The 17,500-nt window shown below is 41.4% G+C and overlaps 1 protein-coding gene across 3 annotated transcripts in view; it reads right to left on the bottom strand.

The window, feature by feature from the left end:
- The window catches only part of EEA1 (early endosome antigen 1), a 474,430-nt gene that overhangs the window by 317,333 nt on the left and 139,597 nt on the right, over positions 1-17,500 (bottom strand). For all 3 annotated transcript variants that reach the window (XM_048218026.2, XM_057316401.1, XM_057316403.1), the window contains one exon: positions 7,659-7,997. In XM_048218026.2, the coding sequence (XP_048073983.1) occupies positions 7,659-7,705 (47 nt within the window). In that variant the 5' untranslated portion in view covers positions 7,706-7,997. The remainder of the gene's footprint in view (positions 1-7,658; positions 7,998-17,500) is intronic.

The following is a 17,500-nucleotide window of genomic DNA, read 5'->3' as shown; positions in this document are numbered from 1 at the left end:
GGGCACATGCTGTCCATCAGTAATTATCAACCAACAGAAGGCCACCACCTACCCTGTGAATGGCAGCCAGAACCTACACCACACTGACAGCTACAAAGTTGCTGAGCTTCGTTGAAAGAAAGCAACAACGATCATTCATAAAAAGGATTCTCAATCTAAGGTTGTATGTATGAAACTTATGAATGGAGTAACAACAAATGGAAGTAATATATTTACAAGCGAAAGTGATCCTAGATTGACTTCACTAAAATCGGTTTTTTTCTCTCGTCATAGATTTCTCTATCACACTACTCAACTTCCCCAAAAGAATCAGCATAAAAGCAAAAACACAACAAAATCCCCTTTCTGTTCATAAAACTCCTGTCCTAACTCCAAGTCCATGCCCTATATAAACACACAAGCCTTTGCCCCATACCCTAATGGACAATCTCCCAAGACTTTGAACCTGAAGAGAGCCCATTTCCAAGAATGGGCCCTTCCATCCACCCAACTTTCTCAGAACATGCAGCTCCTCTCCAAAGACAGGCAGCCACAGCGGCTCCACTGATCTCGGCAGGTGCAACAGCACAGAGAAAGGGAACAGTGATTAAGAGGGGAAGGAGAGCTCCCTGGAGCCAGGATGCCGAGGTAGCAGATGAGGCCAGCTGTCAATCAGCTGTCACTCAACAGCCTGACCAGCGGTGCTCTCCTTCCTGAGGTCATGGGGAAGTTCTAGAAAAGCTCCCTGGTGTGCCAGCAGAGGCACAGACATTCTGTGATAAACTCTGAAATGCAGAGGAGAAAGAAAAAACACGGGAGGAGGGTAGCCTTGTTCTGGACCCTCCCCACCATATCTCTAAGCCTCCATTTCTCCAGCTCTAAAGCAGAGGTGGGTCAATGTGACATCTGAGAGAATACATGTAGGACAGTTGCTACTAAATGAATGAAAAACTCACTAACTCAAAGTTAGTGGCTCTAGAACTCGAGGGTCTATCAGCACCACCTGTGCCTGTTGAAACACAGACTACCGGCCTCACTCCCAGAGGTTCCATTCTTTAGGTCCCGGGTAAGGTTTGAGAATTTGCATCTTTAACTTCCCAGGCAGGGAATGCTGATGCAGCTGGTCAGGGACCACACTATGAGAACCACTATGAAAACACAGGCTAAATGTCAGCAAGAGTTACAATGGGAGACCACGAGCCACGTCCAGACTGAGTAGTAAAAAGGAAACAATGTTATCGTCAGAATAAGCAAGAAAATAATAAAGCATATATCAATATAAAACATACACTGCTTGAGTTGACAGCACTAAAATGTTGCAGTTTCGTCTTTAAAGTCAGAAAGACTAGGAATTAATCGGACAGACATTTTTGACCAACCTCTATCTTCCAACTTAACAGAAAGAGACCAAGCCCACCACTACGGGGCTGGAGCGTCACTGTCCTCCTGAAGGGAGAGGAGAATTTGAAGCATTTGAAGAAAACACCCTCCAGTCTCTCTGTCTGAGGGCAGCAACCTTGAACTCAACACCCTCTTCCCTTCCAGATGTCAGAGGAGAAGCTTCTCAAGGCAGAGGGTGCCCTGGGACCCATCTCTCCCTCTTCCACGTCCTTGACCTTCTTGCATGGGGAGCTAAGAGGCTGGGCTGAGTACAAAGTGACTTTCCCCGCAAAGCTTACCCAGACCCTGCTAACAGGTTCATGGAAACCTCCACGAGCTGCTTAATGAATGCAATGCATGTACATGTGGTACAGCACATCCTGTGTGTGAAGTGATGCTTCTCTGCTGGCTGGAACCCTCTTTTGACCTCGGAGCTCACTGAACAGCTAACATCAGGTGACATTTATATGTGGAACATGTGACATATTATGCCATTTTGCTTAGTGACCCATATAGGAACTGAATAGAAGCCGGACTAGAAATCAACATCAAATTGTTCAAATAAATTCCACTTAAAGAATGGTGATTTGGGGAAGTGAAAGAATTCTCTCTAGATTTGTTTACTGTGAAGTAGAAGGGAAGAGCATTTTTAACTGGTTTGAAATGACATCTGATGAAGTGACATGGAAGGCAATGAAACATCATCCTTTGACCAATGGTTCTGATCCAGTTCAGAGCCTCCTCCTCTCTCTTACCACCTTCCCATTTTGCCCACTAAAGACTTTTCATATGAGAGACTAAGAAAACCGACCAACATAAAGTCCAGTTTGAAAGTGAGTTCTCAAAACGTATCCATAATCAAGCTAAGCAATTGCCTCCTGAAAATTAATTGGGACAAACTCTGAGCATATAAGTTATAAAATCTGTAAAGTTATAAAGTTAAAAAAAATTATAAAGTTATAAAATCTCCAGTATCCCATTTTTCTACGTCCCTCCATCCAATTTCCTCTCAAATATCTGCCTCTCTTTCCCTTCCTCCCTTTCTCTATATCTTACCCATATTTCTTACTTAATAAACCTGTTTGCAAGAAAGGAAAGAATCTTGGGTTAGTCATTCACACTTTAGTGTGAATTAAAGCCAGTGAGTCAGTTCTCACAGGAATGAGGATTTCAAGCCATAGCTCTAATTGCGGAATGGCTGTTTTTGAACTCCTTTAAGGACATTTCATGGAACAGCTAAATTCAAGGAAGAGGAGAGGAACTGCTCAAGTCTGCCTATGCATAAAGGCATCCTTGAGTCCGGTTTTGAGAAATGAGAGCCTTCAGCTGCCACTCCAAATTGAAAGTGAATTCCGATTAATTCACAGACATTAAGTGAGACTTATAATTTGTCCTTTGGGGATTTGTTAGTTTCAAAACCCTCCTCTTCTCTGGGCCTCAAAAACATCTATTTCTGATGACCTGTGTCAGCCTGGTAGGGTCTATTCTCACTCGACACCTGGTCTCTCCACTCTAGAAACCCTTTCCCCAGCAAGTTTTATTTTAAAAGACCCAACATGAGCTGCTTGGGCCAAATGTGGCTGTGAATCCTTCAACAAATGTTCTGCTCTAGTGAGCACGACCCCCTGTGCAGAAAACTGATAGCGCTCTGACATATGGCTGGTCCCCTGGAGTCTCTCACTCCTCCCTCAGCCGGAAGAACTTGAAAACTCTGAGCCAGTGGAAAATTCAGTCTGTTCCAAGCAAGAGAGACAAGTGTGCTCCCAAAATGAATACTGGCATTTGGAAATACCCTAGGGTATTATAAATATAATCTCTCTGAGGTGTGAGTGTGTGTCAGAGAGAAAGAGACGGAGAGTGTGTGCATGTGTGTATGTGTGTGACTGCACACGCGCATGCGTGTGTGATGACAGTAAGGGGTGCAAGCACAGGCTCAAAGCCAACAAGTGTCAGTGTCAAGAACATGAGGTCAGGCATGGAAAAGAATGTCCACTATGTGCCCAATACTAAATTCAGAATTTTCTACTGCTTCTTTCCTGAAGAAGTGGGGGAAAGGGAATTAGAGAAGGGGAGAAAAATGAGAGAAAGAGAGAGAAGCAGAGACAAGATAGAGAAAACGAGATGAGCGGGGATGAGGACAGAAAGGAATAGGAAGTGTTCTTTCTTGACGTAGAACAAAAGGCCTGGACTGAGAGACACAGTCAGAATGAAGAACTGCTGATCAGTCACAGGGCCCACTGTCAGTTACAAGGGATTCATTTCTGCCTTTATTATGTTTTGCCAACTGTCAACTTTCATATCCAAAAGGCCCACCCTCTCCTAATGCTACAACAAGCTTCATCCACCATCCACAGGGCATTCTGTTACCTGCCAAAGAGATGGGCTTGTTCTGGTGGGTCTTAGCCCCTTCTGTGTCTCTGGATGTGCTGCCCAGTCTCTGGGGCTGAGGAACAGAATGAAGTGAGGTGAACTGACCCTACAAGAGCCCCTATGACCTTCACTGCTCTTTAACCAACTGAGCTGACCAGCCAGAAGAGGCAACATGGCCCCAGCACAGGGGCGCTTAGCCCTTTATGTGCCATGGCTCCTGTTGACAGGCCAGTAAAGCCGACAGACACCTTCTCAGCATAATGTTTTAAATACAGAAAGCTATAAAAGAAAACTACATTGTTATGGTTATCAAATATTTAAATATGTCATAGTAATATATGTACTCCTTCAACAATGCTTTAAATGCTTTAATGCTTTAAATACTGAGATCTGATGAAGGGTTAAGTAACTACTGTCATTTCAAAGAGCGATGGGAGATGTTTTGAGATGTCTGCAACAACTATCGGGTGATATGAAAAGATCTGTGATTTCTATGGTGACAAAGTCAAAAAGCTAATACCCCTGCAGTCTGTTGCCTGCATTCTTACTAGAAGGAAAAGCTAGATTTCAAGAAAAGGTGAGACAAAATGGAGATGTCTTTTTTTCCCATTCAAATCCATGAACCAGAACAAAGGAAATAAAGGAGTCACTGATGATAATAATAACAGGAACTATAATAACAAAGCAACATCTGCCACAAGAACAACAGCAAACATGGCTGCCATCTATGGACACCCTTCTCTGTACCAGGCTCTGGGCTAAGTGCTTTCTGCATATCATTTCCCCTCATTCTCACTCTGTGGAAGGCGTCATTTTGCCCACTTTATAGATGAGGAAGCTGAGCCTTAGGGATTTCAGGGAACTTGTCCAGAATCACAGGTGATGAGCAGTTGAGCCAAGAATGGAAGTCGGACTGTGGCTGTCTGTCAACAGAGCCCACATTCACCGAGTCTGCTGAAGAAAAAGGACTGCGGGAGCGGGGAGAGAGGGACAGAGATGAATGCCCAGAAGCACTGCTTCCTTTTTCTCATACGCACACATGTTCCACTGGTGTGAAATGGGGAGATAGGTGTCAGAGAGGATAGGGGCCTACAGATCATCGACACCATCAAAAATCTTCTCAGAAACACTAAAAAGGAGGAGCTATGCAGGAGGACTAGCTCTATCAGACAGTCATACACCACAACGTCTCTACAATTAATACAGCTTGGTAATGGCACATGAATAGACAGACAGATCACCTGAACCTGTGAGGACCTTACTCTCCCTGCAGCCACAAATGTGATTCATAAGCAGGTACTACCCTTGACTGAATCACACACACTGGTTTCTCAATAAGACTCTGCCAGGTTTGAGGGAGGAAGGACAACTAATTTTTCAAAATGGCGTTCAAACACGATCTGTTTCTGTTTAGGTCATCAGATAAGACTTGCACATCAATCAGTAAGTCACGAGACCAAACAAAGCTTAATTGAATGCAACCCAGGACTGCAGTAGCTTTCTTCATGGTCACATCACATAGGTGACTCAAATGGATGTATTTTCAAATAAAATCTCTCTGCCTTTGTCACATATATTACTGCTAAGCCACGTCACATCCTGAAAGTGCGCCATTGGTGTTTTGGATGCAAATGCAGTATCTTTCCTTTATCCCCAGTACGTTTAATTCCATGGTCATGTCACATCATGCAAACCCTAGACTATTTTTGCACTTTTTTGTTGTTATTAATGAGCATATCCTGGTAAACATTGCTTCTTCTCCTTCACTAAGATTTCAAAATCTCTTCTAGAACCCGATGTGAGATAATCAAGAAACTATACCACTTGCAGAATTTACCTTCCTCTTTCTTAAAAAGTCAGATGGGCATTTGTCTATCTTATCTTTCATCTTCTCTCGCATAAATACAACTTGTCACAATTCCCTCAACTCTGGAATGTAATTTCTTTAGGCCAGCAAAATGGACTAGTTTGAACACCTGTACTTTCACTCATCTTAAATGTCCATTTCCTTTTTATCAAAGCCTGCTCCATACTTTTCAGTTCAAGGATCATTCTATTTCATATATTCAGTGTATGCTGGATACCGACTATGTTCTAGGCACTGAAAAGTTAAAGACAAATATGTTTCCTGACTTTTAGGAAGCTTTCGGCTTATTGGAGAAAATTGATGTGCAAACAGATAAATTATAATATAATGTGGCAATTGGGAGTCAAATAGCTTATATAATAGAATCTATTGACTCATGTAACTGAAAAGTGCAGAGGTCAGACAGGCTTCAGGCATGGTTTGATTAGGGTTCCACCAGTGGTTTGCTAGAAAGTACGTAATGACTGACTCTCTGGAGAACAAAGCCTTGATTTGTAGTGTTTGCCAATTTCCATGTTGACAATACTCCCACCATGGTCTATTTCAAGCTACCAGCACACAATCACTGAACATAGATTGGAAAGAGATGCACACAGTCACCTGTGGCCTGATGCAGGCTAGCTCCAGCACACTGCTGCTACCTTCATTTCGCCACAAGTTTCTCAATTCTTCCATTCCATATGCCGGTTTTGTCCTGTTGATGAAACTAGCAACTGGGACTATACACTCTCTTGCTGGTGTCTAATGGAGGAGAACAAGCTTCTCTTCCCTTAACTACCAAAAAATTTCTGAGCTGCCTGGAAATAATCACTGTATCCAAAGAATGTTACTCTCAACTGATTTGGCCTTGGCAATGTGTTTAAATAAGCAACGGTATCTGCCTCCCAAGGCTCTTCACTTCACCTAACAAGTGCTCCTTGTTGGATAGAATTAGCACCAAAATCACACAGGACAAGAAAATAGCTTGTTCCTATTTGTCCATTATAGTGGCTACACCAACCTGATTTTCCTTTCAGGATTGAAACCCTCATCCCCCACTACTGGGAGTGATCATTGTTGAGGGTCCTTAAGTGAGTTCTTCTACAGGCATTGCTCTAGCCAAAAGGAGCTGCCTGCCCCTTTAGGAAAGAAACTGCCTCTTCTGGCTGGTCAAAGAGTGGGTACAAAAGCCTGGCCTTGCCTCAGTTCAGACGTCTCAGAAGGGACATCCCAGCTCCAGAGCTCCTGTAGAGGATCAGATGCAGCCTTTGTGGCAAATGCACAACAGGTCAACTTTTCTCACTGCTTCATTGGGTTTCCCTCTCTCTGTTACATCCTTCCTGTGAGCCTTCTCCACTAACTCTTTTGCATGCAAATCTCAGTGTCTATTTCCAGGGAACACAATCTGCAGTACCCATCCCTGAACCAGTCACTGGGGTGTTCTAGATAATTCAAGACTCATCAGTGAAGCTGGAAGTGGGGTCAGTCCCACCAACATCCCATGGTTGGCCGCTGTCAGGGAGGGTTCGAATGGATCTTAAGAGATACCAGCACTGTCTGCTATGCAATACAACATGCTGAGTTATATAAAAGTCATACAGACAATCCCACAGTCCAACAACTGCTGTATGTAGGTGCTAAGAAAAAAGAAAGCAGCCCCCAACACCCACAAATAATCACAGCCAGACTCTAATAATATTACAAGCTGGTCTGACACTTATGGCCAGGCCATTTTGTTCTCCTGTTGCACATGAACAGTCTCACAGAACACCAACCTCAGACAAACTTACTCTGAACCATGATAAGGTGCAACAAAACAAGGTCACTGCATAGTTTTGTCTATGCAAAGACAAAAACAGCATCACTGTGCCACCCATAAAACCGAATCATAGAACTGCCCTCGCTCTCTGGTGGTTTCCAATCTAGAGCAGATTCTTGATTTCTTAGACCCTCCCCAAATCACCCAACCAAAGCCCAAGTCTTGATTTCTTAGACCCTCCCCAAATCACCCAACCAAAGCCCAAGTGTTACGGAGATGCACCATGAAGTATGTTTTCCCTCTGTCAATGAGAAATAAACCCACCTTGTTTCATTGCTGGCACATTCCTGGTGGTCTTGGCTGAAGGGCATGGACAGCACTCAATAAGCATGTGTGGGTGAATAATTGAGTGTATAGATGACAGTGCCTTCCTTTTTCAGGGGAGCCTTCATAGAGGAGGTGATCTTTGAGCTGGTTCTTAAAGGAGGATTGGACTTTTCCAGGCAAGAAGAATCAGAAAGAAGCCTTTCCAGGCAAAGGAAGTGGCATGTGCAAAGGCTGGCAGCGCAAAAATGAGGATGATGAGTCCATGTGGGTGGGGTACGGGATGACCTGGGAGGATGCTGGGACCAAATGTGCAGGTCCTTGTACGTCCACTTAATCCTGTCGACAAAGAGGAAAGAGAAGTTGGAGGTAAAGAGCTCTAAATTTGAAATCTGCCTGAAGAGAAAATTACCTAAGTAGCCATAACAAATTTTTTTCCTAGCCCCCCACCCCATTTTTTAAAAAATATGGAGTGGGGTGGGGAGAGAGGGAAAGACACTTGATTTTGTTAAATCAGAATTGCATATTTTGAGTTCTTCCAGTTTTCCTAATCTCAAATTTAAGGCACATCACTGGCATCCTCAAGCCCTCTATTCCCTAATTATCATGAATTCTGAGATCTTAAAGTTGGAGCCAACAGTGTTAAGTCCTGGTATGAATCCAAAAGCCCAAGAACCAGGAGCACAGATGTCTGAGAGCAGGAGAAGATGGATGTCTCACCTCAAGCAAAGAGCAAATTTGCCCTTCCTCTCCCTTTTTGCTCTCTGTGGGCGCTTAGTGGATTGGATGATGCTCACTTGAATAGGGTAAGGTGATCTTTATTCAGTCTCCTGATTCAGATGCTAATTTCTTCCAGAGACAACCGCATAGACACACCCAGAAGTAACATTTTGCCAGCTATCTGGATATCCCTTAGTCCAGTCAAGTTGGCATATAAAATAAATCATCATACAACCAAAAGATTGGTTGTAAGAGTACAGTATGTATAAGTGTTTGTTAATTACAGGTCTTTTGAAAATGACATATATCTGATAAACTGAAGCAAACTGAAATGCCTTCAGTCTTATAAACCCTCTCTAGTGCCACCCTGTACCACAATTATAGAAAATTTTGTGTATATTTGGGAAATCCATGTTTTCATATTTTTACTACATGTGTATTGATAATCCACATAAGGTAAGTATTATTTTGTACTTTTAGACATAAGTTATATCACAATGTTTATCATTTTCTGATGTGTTTTTTCCACTCAGTATTATCTCTTGAGATCCAAACTTTTTGTTAATATATGCACAATTCTTAGAACTGTGCCAGTAAGCATGTATTAACTATTATTATTTTCATAACTTTTTAAAAGATTTATGTATTTATTTATTTGAGAGAGTGAGCAAAGAGAGAGAGCACATGAGTGGGGGGGCAGAGGAAGAGGGAGAAGCAGACTCCCCGCTGAGCCCGATGCAGGACCCCAGGATCATGACCTGAGCGGAGGGCAGACACTTAACCGGCTGAGCCACCCAGGTGCCCATATTTTCATAATTATTAATATACGGATTTAGATCATTCCTTGTAATCACTTTATAGTAATTGAGCACTGATTATACTACATTTTATTTAGGTTATTTCCAATTTTTTGCGATTATAAACAAAGAATACCCCATAGAATATACTTAAACGAGTCATGTTCATACATTCACGAGTCTGTACTTACTGAAAAGTGGGTTGTAAGGAGAATGTATGTTAAATTTTGCTAGCTATTGTCAAATTGCTCCCCAAAATGTCTGTAACCATTAGTTCTCATAATCAATGCATAAGAATTCCTACTTTTCTAGATCTTTGCCAAACACTGTGTCAGATTTTTCAATCTGTTCACTAATAGTTTTTAGTTCCTGTTTGATAATAAGTGAGATAGGACTTTTTTCCTACATTTATTGGCCATTTAGGGACTTAACCTTTTCTGGGGTCACAGAACTCCTTGAGAATCTCCCTCAGAAAAATGCACATGAGCACTCGCATCACACTTTGAGGGGCTTCATAGAGCCCCTAAAGACCATCCACAGACCCCTCAGAGCAGAGATTCTCAAACTGTTAGTAGATATAAGAACCACCTGAGAAGTTGGTTGAAGTACAGAATCCCACGACCCATCTTCAGGGATCCTGACTCAGGGTGTCTGGGTAGAGTCCAAAGGTTTGTTGCAGGTGATAATTTTAAGAAAGACAGCTTTAAGAGTTCCTGGATTCCCATAAGAAATCCTATCTGTGCTTTCCAAAATGTCCCCTATTCCCATAGCTACAAAACAAAGAATAAAGCCACTAAGTTTAATATACAAAAGCTGTAACTTGCCTTTGAACTGACACTGTTGCTACTTTTAAATCGGGAGTTACTACTGTAGGTACACCCTGTGCATCTCATCAACTTGGCTAGGAGGGTGAGTGAAAGGATGAAGAAATGGGGTTACATGTGATGCAAAGAAAGACACTAGGAAAGGAGAAAATTTAGGAAATTCTAAGCTATGCAGAAAAGGGTACATAAAAAGCATCTCCCTACTAAATATGAACAGCTTGTGTTTGGAATGGCTTGTGTTACTAATTTTAATACATGAGCAAGCTCATTTTTTGTCTATTAGATACTTTTTTTAAATTTATTTTTGTTGTTGTTGTTAGATACTTTAAAGATTCTCTTGTGAAAAGAAGGAAATAAATTGTTTCCTCCCAGATCTAAATTCACATATGTGACTATTGTAAGATGAAGAAAATTGATTTCCTCAACTGCAAATAAGATATTTTCTGTTTAAAAACCTAGTACTAAGGAAGCCATGAACCAGAGAACTTGCAGAACATTTTAAGAGCAGTTAAGCATCCTTTTGGTATGACGATGATGTTACACTGATATATTTCTCCCCTTTCTTTTTCAGGCCAGCAGGTTTCAAGAGAGAGTTAATCCTTGTTTTTAACTAAGTCACACGCAAATGCATTCCTCTCTGAGCTGTTCAAAGGCCAGCATCCTCTTGAACCTTCGGTCTAATTCGGTTCTGCAAATGATGCCAGGAACAAGAATTAGGATCCGGTTCTAGGACTTCAGAATGACTCACTGGTTAACTTTGGTCCAGCAACAATAGCAAAATGACTCAGTTGCTCTGTCTATGAAAGTGGGGCAGTGATGCTGGCTGCTTGCCTCTCACAAAGGGATGAAGGAGGGCCAGACTTGGAGCGGGGGGCATTATGTGGGTGGGGAAGAGGAGGGTGCCAAAGAAGAACTGGAAGACCATGGAGGGGGCCACCTGACACAGAACTGAAAGAAATCTGTGAGTAGGGTATTCTATAAACAATAGGGAAAACCAACCGAAGTCAACTCCTATCCCTTGTCCTTCTGGAGACTAGTTTTCTACTTTCATAGGTAATTCATTGGGTTCAGAGTAAAAATGATGGCTCAGGCTTTCAGAAACTTTCTGATGCCCATTATTTTGTTCATTTGGCCATATATTATTTCTCATACTACACTTTTCCAATCTAGACTGTATGTTCATTAAACATGGAAATTATGATTGATATATAGGTATATATATATACAAGGTAAAATGCCTAGAATTCTCAATATAAATATTGTGTGTGTTCAGCGAATGAATTCTCACACATGGAGTAAAACAAAACACACACACACACACACACACACACACATCCCCCAGCATTTTTCCCCAGGATTCAAGCCAGACAAAAGAACAAGGTGGGGGGGGGGGTGTGTGCTAGGAAGACACTTCTACTTACATATTCATTCCTGCCTGTATTATTTATGATATAGATACAATTGTAGTAATGGAGACCAAGTAACCATGACATAAACAGAAGTTAATTTCTCTCTCATATAATGTGGCTGCTCCATGTGTCCAAACTCAAGTTTCTTCCACCTTTCTTAGGGTGTTATTCTCATCTGCATGATTCAGGTAGCTCACCACAACATCCACGTGCTGGCTGAGTAGGAAAAGAAAGGAAAGCACATCTTTCCTTGCAAGAACATATCTCTTCACAGCCCTTTGGCTAGAACTTAGTTACAAGACCACATACCTAGCTGCAAGGAAGCTTGGGAAATGTAGTCCACATTCTGAGTAGCCAAAGGTCCAACTAAAAATCAATGTCCTCCAACAAAAAAGAAGGGAGAAACGAATATTGGGGTAAATAGCCATCTCTGTCACACTGCTCAGCATCAATCAATCAATCAATCAATAGATGTGGATTTCCCAAATTGCTAGGAAAAAAGCCCCCGTGGCTCAGAAGTAGCTGGCACTAGCTGGTATCATGAGTGCACTAATCTACCTGCAGTCATTCCAGATGTTCTTTCAGGGAAAAGACCATTCTCAACTTTGCATATTTGCCTTTTAAAAGCCTGCACTTTCTTGTATTTATCTCTGATACTCTCAAACTTCCTTTCCTCTGTCAAATTTGGGTTTTCACATTACAGATAAAATTTTATGCTTTTTGATATCTAGGGCAGTAAAAGCCCACTTTGATTACTGTGTATACAAGACTAGAAAATTAATGCATTTGGTGTGAAATCAGGGATCTGCCTGCATTCAACTTGAAAAATAAGAATAAAAAGTCAGTGAGCATGCCCAGAGTGGGCATGATCAGACAACCTTCTAGTCATAAAAATTAAAGTAACCATACAATAGTTAAAACCTAGGGACTCCCCTCCACTTGCTAGATGGGATACTGCATGATTCACAAATTGCTTAATAAAGCCAAACAGATTTTCAAATTAAAAAAACAGTTAAAATCTATTGAAGACTTAGTTTCTGCCAAGTGCTTTACCTGCATTATCTTATTTAGAATGCTAAAGTTAAAAAAATGTTGAGGAGGGTGGTACTATTACTATCTTCATTTTCAGCTAAGGAAACTGGGCTTAAGAGAGTGAGGGCTTCCGAGGGGAGGGGGGTGGGGGATTGGGATAGGCCGGCGATGGGTATTAAGGAGGGCACATATTGCATGGTGCACTGGGTGTTATACGCAAATAATGAATCATGGAACATTGCATCAAAAACTGGGGATGTACTGTATGGTGACTAATATAACAAAATAAAAATTATTTAAAAAAAAAAGCGAGAGAGTTAAGTAACTTGCCCATGCTACCCAGCTACCAAGTGACAGAGCCTGGACTTGAACTCAAGAATCTAACACTAATATTGGTATCTTTAACCACTGGGCATATTGCCATGCAGGTGAAATAGAGGATTGTGAGCACTGTCCCATGCAATCTTCCTGCATTGACCCTGTCAATCACTCTATCTGCAAGTATTGGGGTGGGGACCTAAGCAAGAGAACAAAAGTTCCAACCTTCAGTATTTAAGAAGTTGTCTTAGAAAATTAAAGCCTCCATAAAGCCTTTGTACAATGAAAAAAGTTCAGAAAAACTTTAAACATATTAAAAATAGTTCTACATTTGATAATTTTCTTCTGTGATTATTAGTGCTTACAAAAATCTAAGCTATTCCAGTGTCAGATCTATAAACTACTCTTTTGTAGCATTTGCTGCTAGTGTAACTTATCATGTAATAATTTAAGTCTACCTTGGTAGAGAGTGGACTCCAGGAAGATATGTCCCTGCTTTATTCCCAAATTCAGAACAGAATGGGTGTCCAATAATTATTTATTGAGTGATTCAATGTTTTCCTTCAATATATCCTTAGCATTATTTGCAACCTATTAGAAATAGTTAATACAAATATTATAATTATATTATCAGATGTTGCTGTGCTTCAAAATTTGATACTAAGAACTTGCACTATAAAAAGTTTTGCTTAATCCATGTTAACTTATCACAGGAATTTAATATCCCCCTGACTTGTGTGTGTCTGTGTTCCCTGTGGAATTTCATTTCTATTAATAAGTTTGTTTACTGGAGTACTTTTTGCCCCCAACATTTTGTGTGGTTGGTTTTAAATTTGACACCAGTGGATATGAAGGAGTCAAGTCATTAAGATCTCAAACTGCTTCAGAACATGGTAATTAAGCTCTAAGAAGAATGACCCCGGGCCCACTTGTCCTTAATAAATCCATTCTTGAAAAGAAATTCCTTCTCATAGTTATATTGATTTCTCCCAGAAATTCCAGGTGAAAATTCCTGAATTACTTTTACTCTGGAATTCTTATTTTTCATCACCTAGGCAGACAACATTCCTACTAAATTTACACAGATGCTGAAAACTGACAGGACTTTACTTCCTTGGGGTTTTTTAGTGGTTGCCCTCTCAAATGCATGGTTGTTTTATCGCTTCCTTTTTTTAACAAGCCCTCTCTCCACATCTATCTCCTATGCCAGATTTTCAGCTGCAGGAATATAAAGAACTGAGGATTTTCCAGGTGAGAACTGGCCATCGGCTTAAATATATCATGTGAGCCCTTAGTCTCAGAAAGGATAAAAGCACCAGTGTCTGTGAGGTTAAATTGAGGGCTCCTCACTAAATACTCACTGGAAGAAAACATGCAGGCTGGCTAGCTGGTTTTCTTCCACAAAAACTTTATTCCCCCAACTTTTTATTTTGAAAGTTGTCAAACCTTTAGAAAAGTTGAAAGAACAGTTTAATGAATAGCTATGAACCTCTCACATAGGTTAAACAGTTGTTAGCACCTCCCATGATCTCAATGCTTCAAAGAAAATTTTCTTTCTCTTTATACATCTATATACTTCTGGATATAGATGTACACATTTACATATTTTTTACTGAACCATCTGAAAGTAAGCTGCAGAAATTATAATACCTCACCCTTAAATATTTAGATCGAATTGCCTAAAAAAACAAGAATATTCTCCTACGTAGCCACGATACCATTGTCATACCCAAGAAATTTATCATAAATTCAATAATATTATATAATACACAGTCCACAATCACATTTCCCTAGTTCTCCCATAATATGCTTTATAGTTGGGCTTTTTTCTTCTTCCTTTTTTTTTTTTTTTCTGATGGGGAAGGCTCCCCATATTCATTTAAGGTTCACACATTGCATTTGGTTATCATGTATAGTCTCTTTTAATCTAAATTTATATACCTCCAGCCCTGAGCTTTTTGTTTTGCTTTGTTTTTCAAGTTTTTTAAAGAGTCCAGGGTAGTTGTCTTGTGGAACATACCATATTCTGAGTTAGTCTGATTGTTTCCTTGTGATTCAATTCCGCGTAAGCGATTTTGGCAAGCATAATACATTGTGATGCTGTTCCCATGAACTTTGAACTAACTCCAGAACAAGGATTTTTATCAAGGCCTGCGTGATCAGATTCAACAGAGTAAGGGGGAAAAATGAGATTTAATATATACTGCTTTTAACAGAAGGGTGCGATGTCCAAAGCAAAATGAAAGACGGGGTATCCAAGATTCATGTCCAGGATTATTACTAACTTATGTGTGTTTGAAAGGGGCCTTTGTGATGCCAAATCTAACAACCTTTGTGAAATCATCAGAACTGAGATTTGGGTAGGGTGGGCCTCTGCCCTTGCAAAGTGGATGACTAATTTGATGCAATTTCAGGAAGGCAGAGGGCCACTCTGTCCCACTCAGCTACACAACCTCTATTGTGTTAGCAATGATTCCCATCTACTATTATTAATCATCAAAGCCCTTTAATGAATAGCTACTATATGTCAGGCCTTGTGCTTAGTGTTTTATTGATCTCTATCTTACAACAACCCCATGAGGTAAACATTATTGTTCCCAAGTTACAGATGGGAAACTGAGGCTTAGTGATATAACTTCATCAAGGGTCCAAGCAGCATATTCAAGATTTGAATCAAAATCTGCCTCACTAACTAAAGTTCCATAATCTCATGTTCTACCTGGTGCTCCTCCATCCCCCAATCTCACCTCATTCACCAAATAGCTTTGTCTTCTTTCTCTAGATCGTACACTGCACTGAGCATCCAACAGCAGCATTTTACGCCAATAGGACCTTCTAGAAATTAAACTATTATTCTTTATGCCATGTCTACTTTGTGCTAGGCTTCTTGCTAAATGCTCTTCACACATTTCCTCTCCCCAAGAACTACATAAAGAAGGCGTACATTAATAATGTCCCGTAGTCACTCAACTAGTAAATGGCAGAGTGGAGACCTAAACCAGAACTGACTGAGGCCCGAGTTCCCAACCAAGATACTTTTCTGCCTGGCTGTAGGAATAAAATGTCAACCCTGAACAATACAATGGCACAGAGACTTGCAATTGGTAATAAAGGCCAAAACACTGATTCATTAAGCTCTGAACTCCTCTGCCCCCATAATGCCGGGAGCACAACTCCAAAAAAGACTCCCAGAACATTCCCCTAAATGGGCCATGGGCTCATCGGCTCCTGTGAGCAAATCACTACAAAAGACTCCTCCCCCAGTGAAAAAATATTCGTCCTCCTACATTCAGTAAGAACCAAGAACCAAGATACCACTAACAGGAAGAACACACACACACACTCTATCTCTATTTGAATTTCCTCCTACACAAACACTTCAAGATGACTGGGTCTAATAAAAAAAAGATGTTTCCCTGCAGCTAGAGAGAGCAAATGTCCCAAACTAAAACTCAGAACACAGTCTGACTACAATTGCTATGCCTATAGCAAGGATATCCCAAGAAACAAACGAACACCAAACAAAAAATCGGCTTAGCCAAATGCATCCAACCTGTCCTTCAGCGCTCTTATGGGACAGCAAATCCAGAAGGTGAGGCTGGGGTACTTCCTAGGGTGCCTGCCTTATCCATATCCTGGTCTTTGACAATTGTGCTTCATCCATGACCCACCTTCCTACCACAGCTCATGGGACCTAGAAGGATGTCAAGGAAAGGAGAGCGAGTCAGGAAAGGAAGGAAAACAAATACAATGGTGCATTACAGAGCTGGCTTCTGCTTGGGATCAAGCATGACCAGTTGCTCCATCCCCCAGACCGTCTTCCAACAGGCCACATGAGTGAATGCATCTTAGGATAGGCTCCAGAGAGGAAGAGGGAAGAATTTATCCACTGGCTCCCATTTCCCCTTGGCCAAAGGTTTTCTCCATGAGGTGTTAACTCCTCCTCACTTCCCAGTTGCTTTACAGGCACTGAGCAGGTCATTATCAGTAGGTAATCCCCAGGGTGGAAGATGAGAGACACCTGGGAAACAGGCCTTTGTCAGGTTGCACCTGCAAAAAAGTCAGTGGGAGCCCATGCAGAACCAGCAACAGAGACAGAACAAATAAGCAGAGGCTCTTGGGTCAGGTGAGTTTGAGAGCACCTGAGGTGGCTCCTAAGAGGTGTCTTACATAACATCCCTGTCCTCTCAGCACAATTTCAGGCAATTCTTGCCTACTGGACATTTCCACGTGAATGTCTAATGTGAAGCTTAACATGGTCAAAAGAGAACTTTTCCTCCCTCCCGACTCCAACATGCTCCTCCTACATCTTCCCTTTTTTGGCCAATAGAATCTTTTTTTTTTTTTTTAGATTTTTTTATTTATATATTTGACAGAGATAGAGACAGCTAGCGAGAGAGGGAACACAAGCAGGGGGAATGGGAGAGGAAGAAGCAGGCTCATAGTAGAGGAGCCTGATGTGGGGCTTGATCCCGGAACGCCGGGATCATGCCCTGAGCCGAAGGCAGACGCTTAACCGCTGTGCCACCCAGGCGCCCCTGGTCAATAGAATCTTAATCCAACTGGTTGCCAAGCTAAAAATCAAAGAACTACCATTGGATCTTCTCATTTCCTCACCACACTACCAGTATGTCCTGTTGGCTCTAGCTATAAAACATATCTGGTCCCATTCCCAATCCACTCACTTCTCTGTGTCCACTACACCCAGCCTAATCCATCCATCACCAGATCCCGGGTGGGCT

This window comes from Ursus arctos, unplaced genomic scaffold (assembly GCF_023065955.2).
Source record: "Ursus arctos isolate Adak ecotype North America unplaced genomic scaffold, UrsArc2.0 scaffold_21, whole genome shotgun sequence".
NCBI lineage: Eukaryota > Metazoa > Chordata > Mammalia > Carnivora > Ursidae > Ursus > Ursus arctos.
Note: the sequence above shows the minus strand (reverse complement) of the source record. Positions and strands in the feature narration are given on the sequence as shown.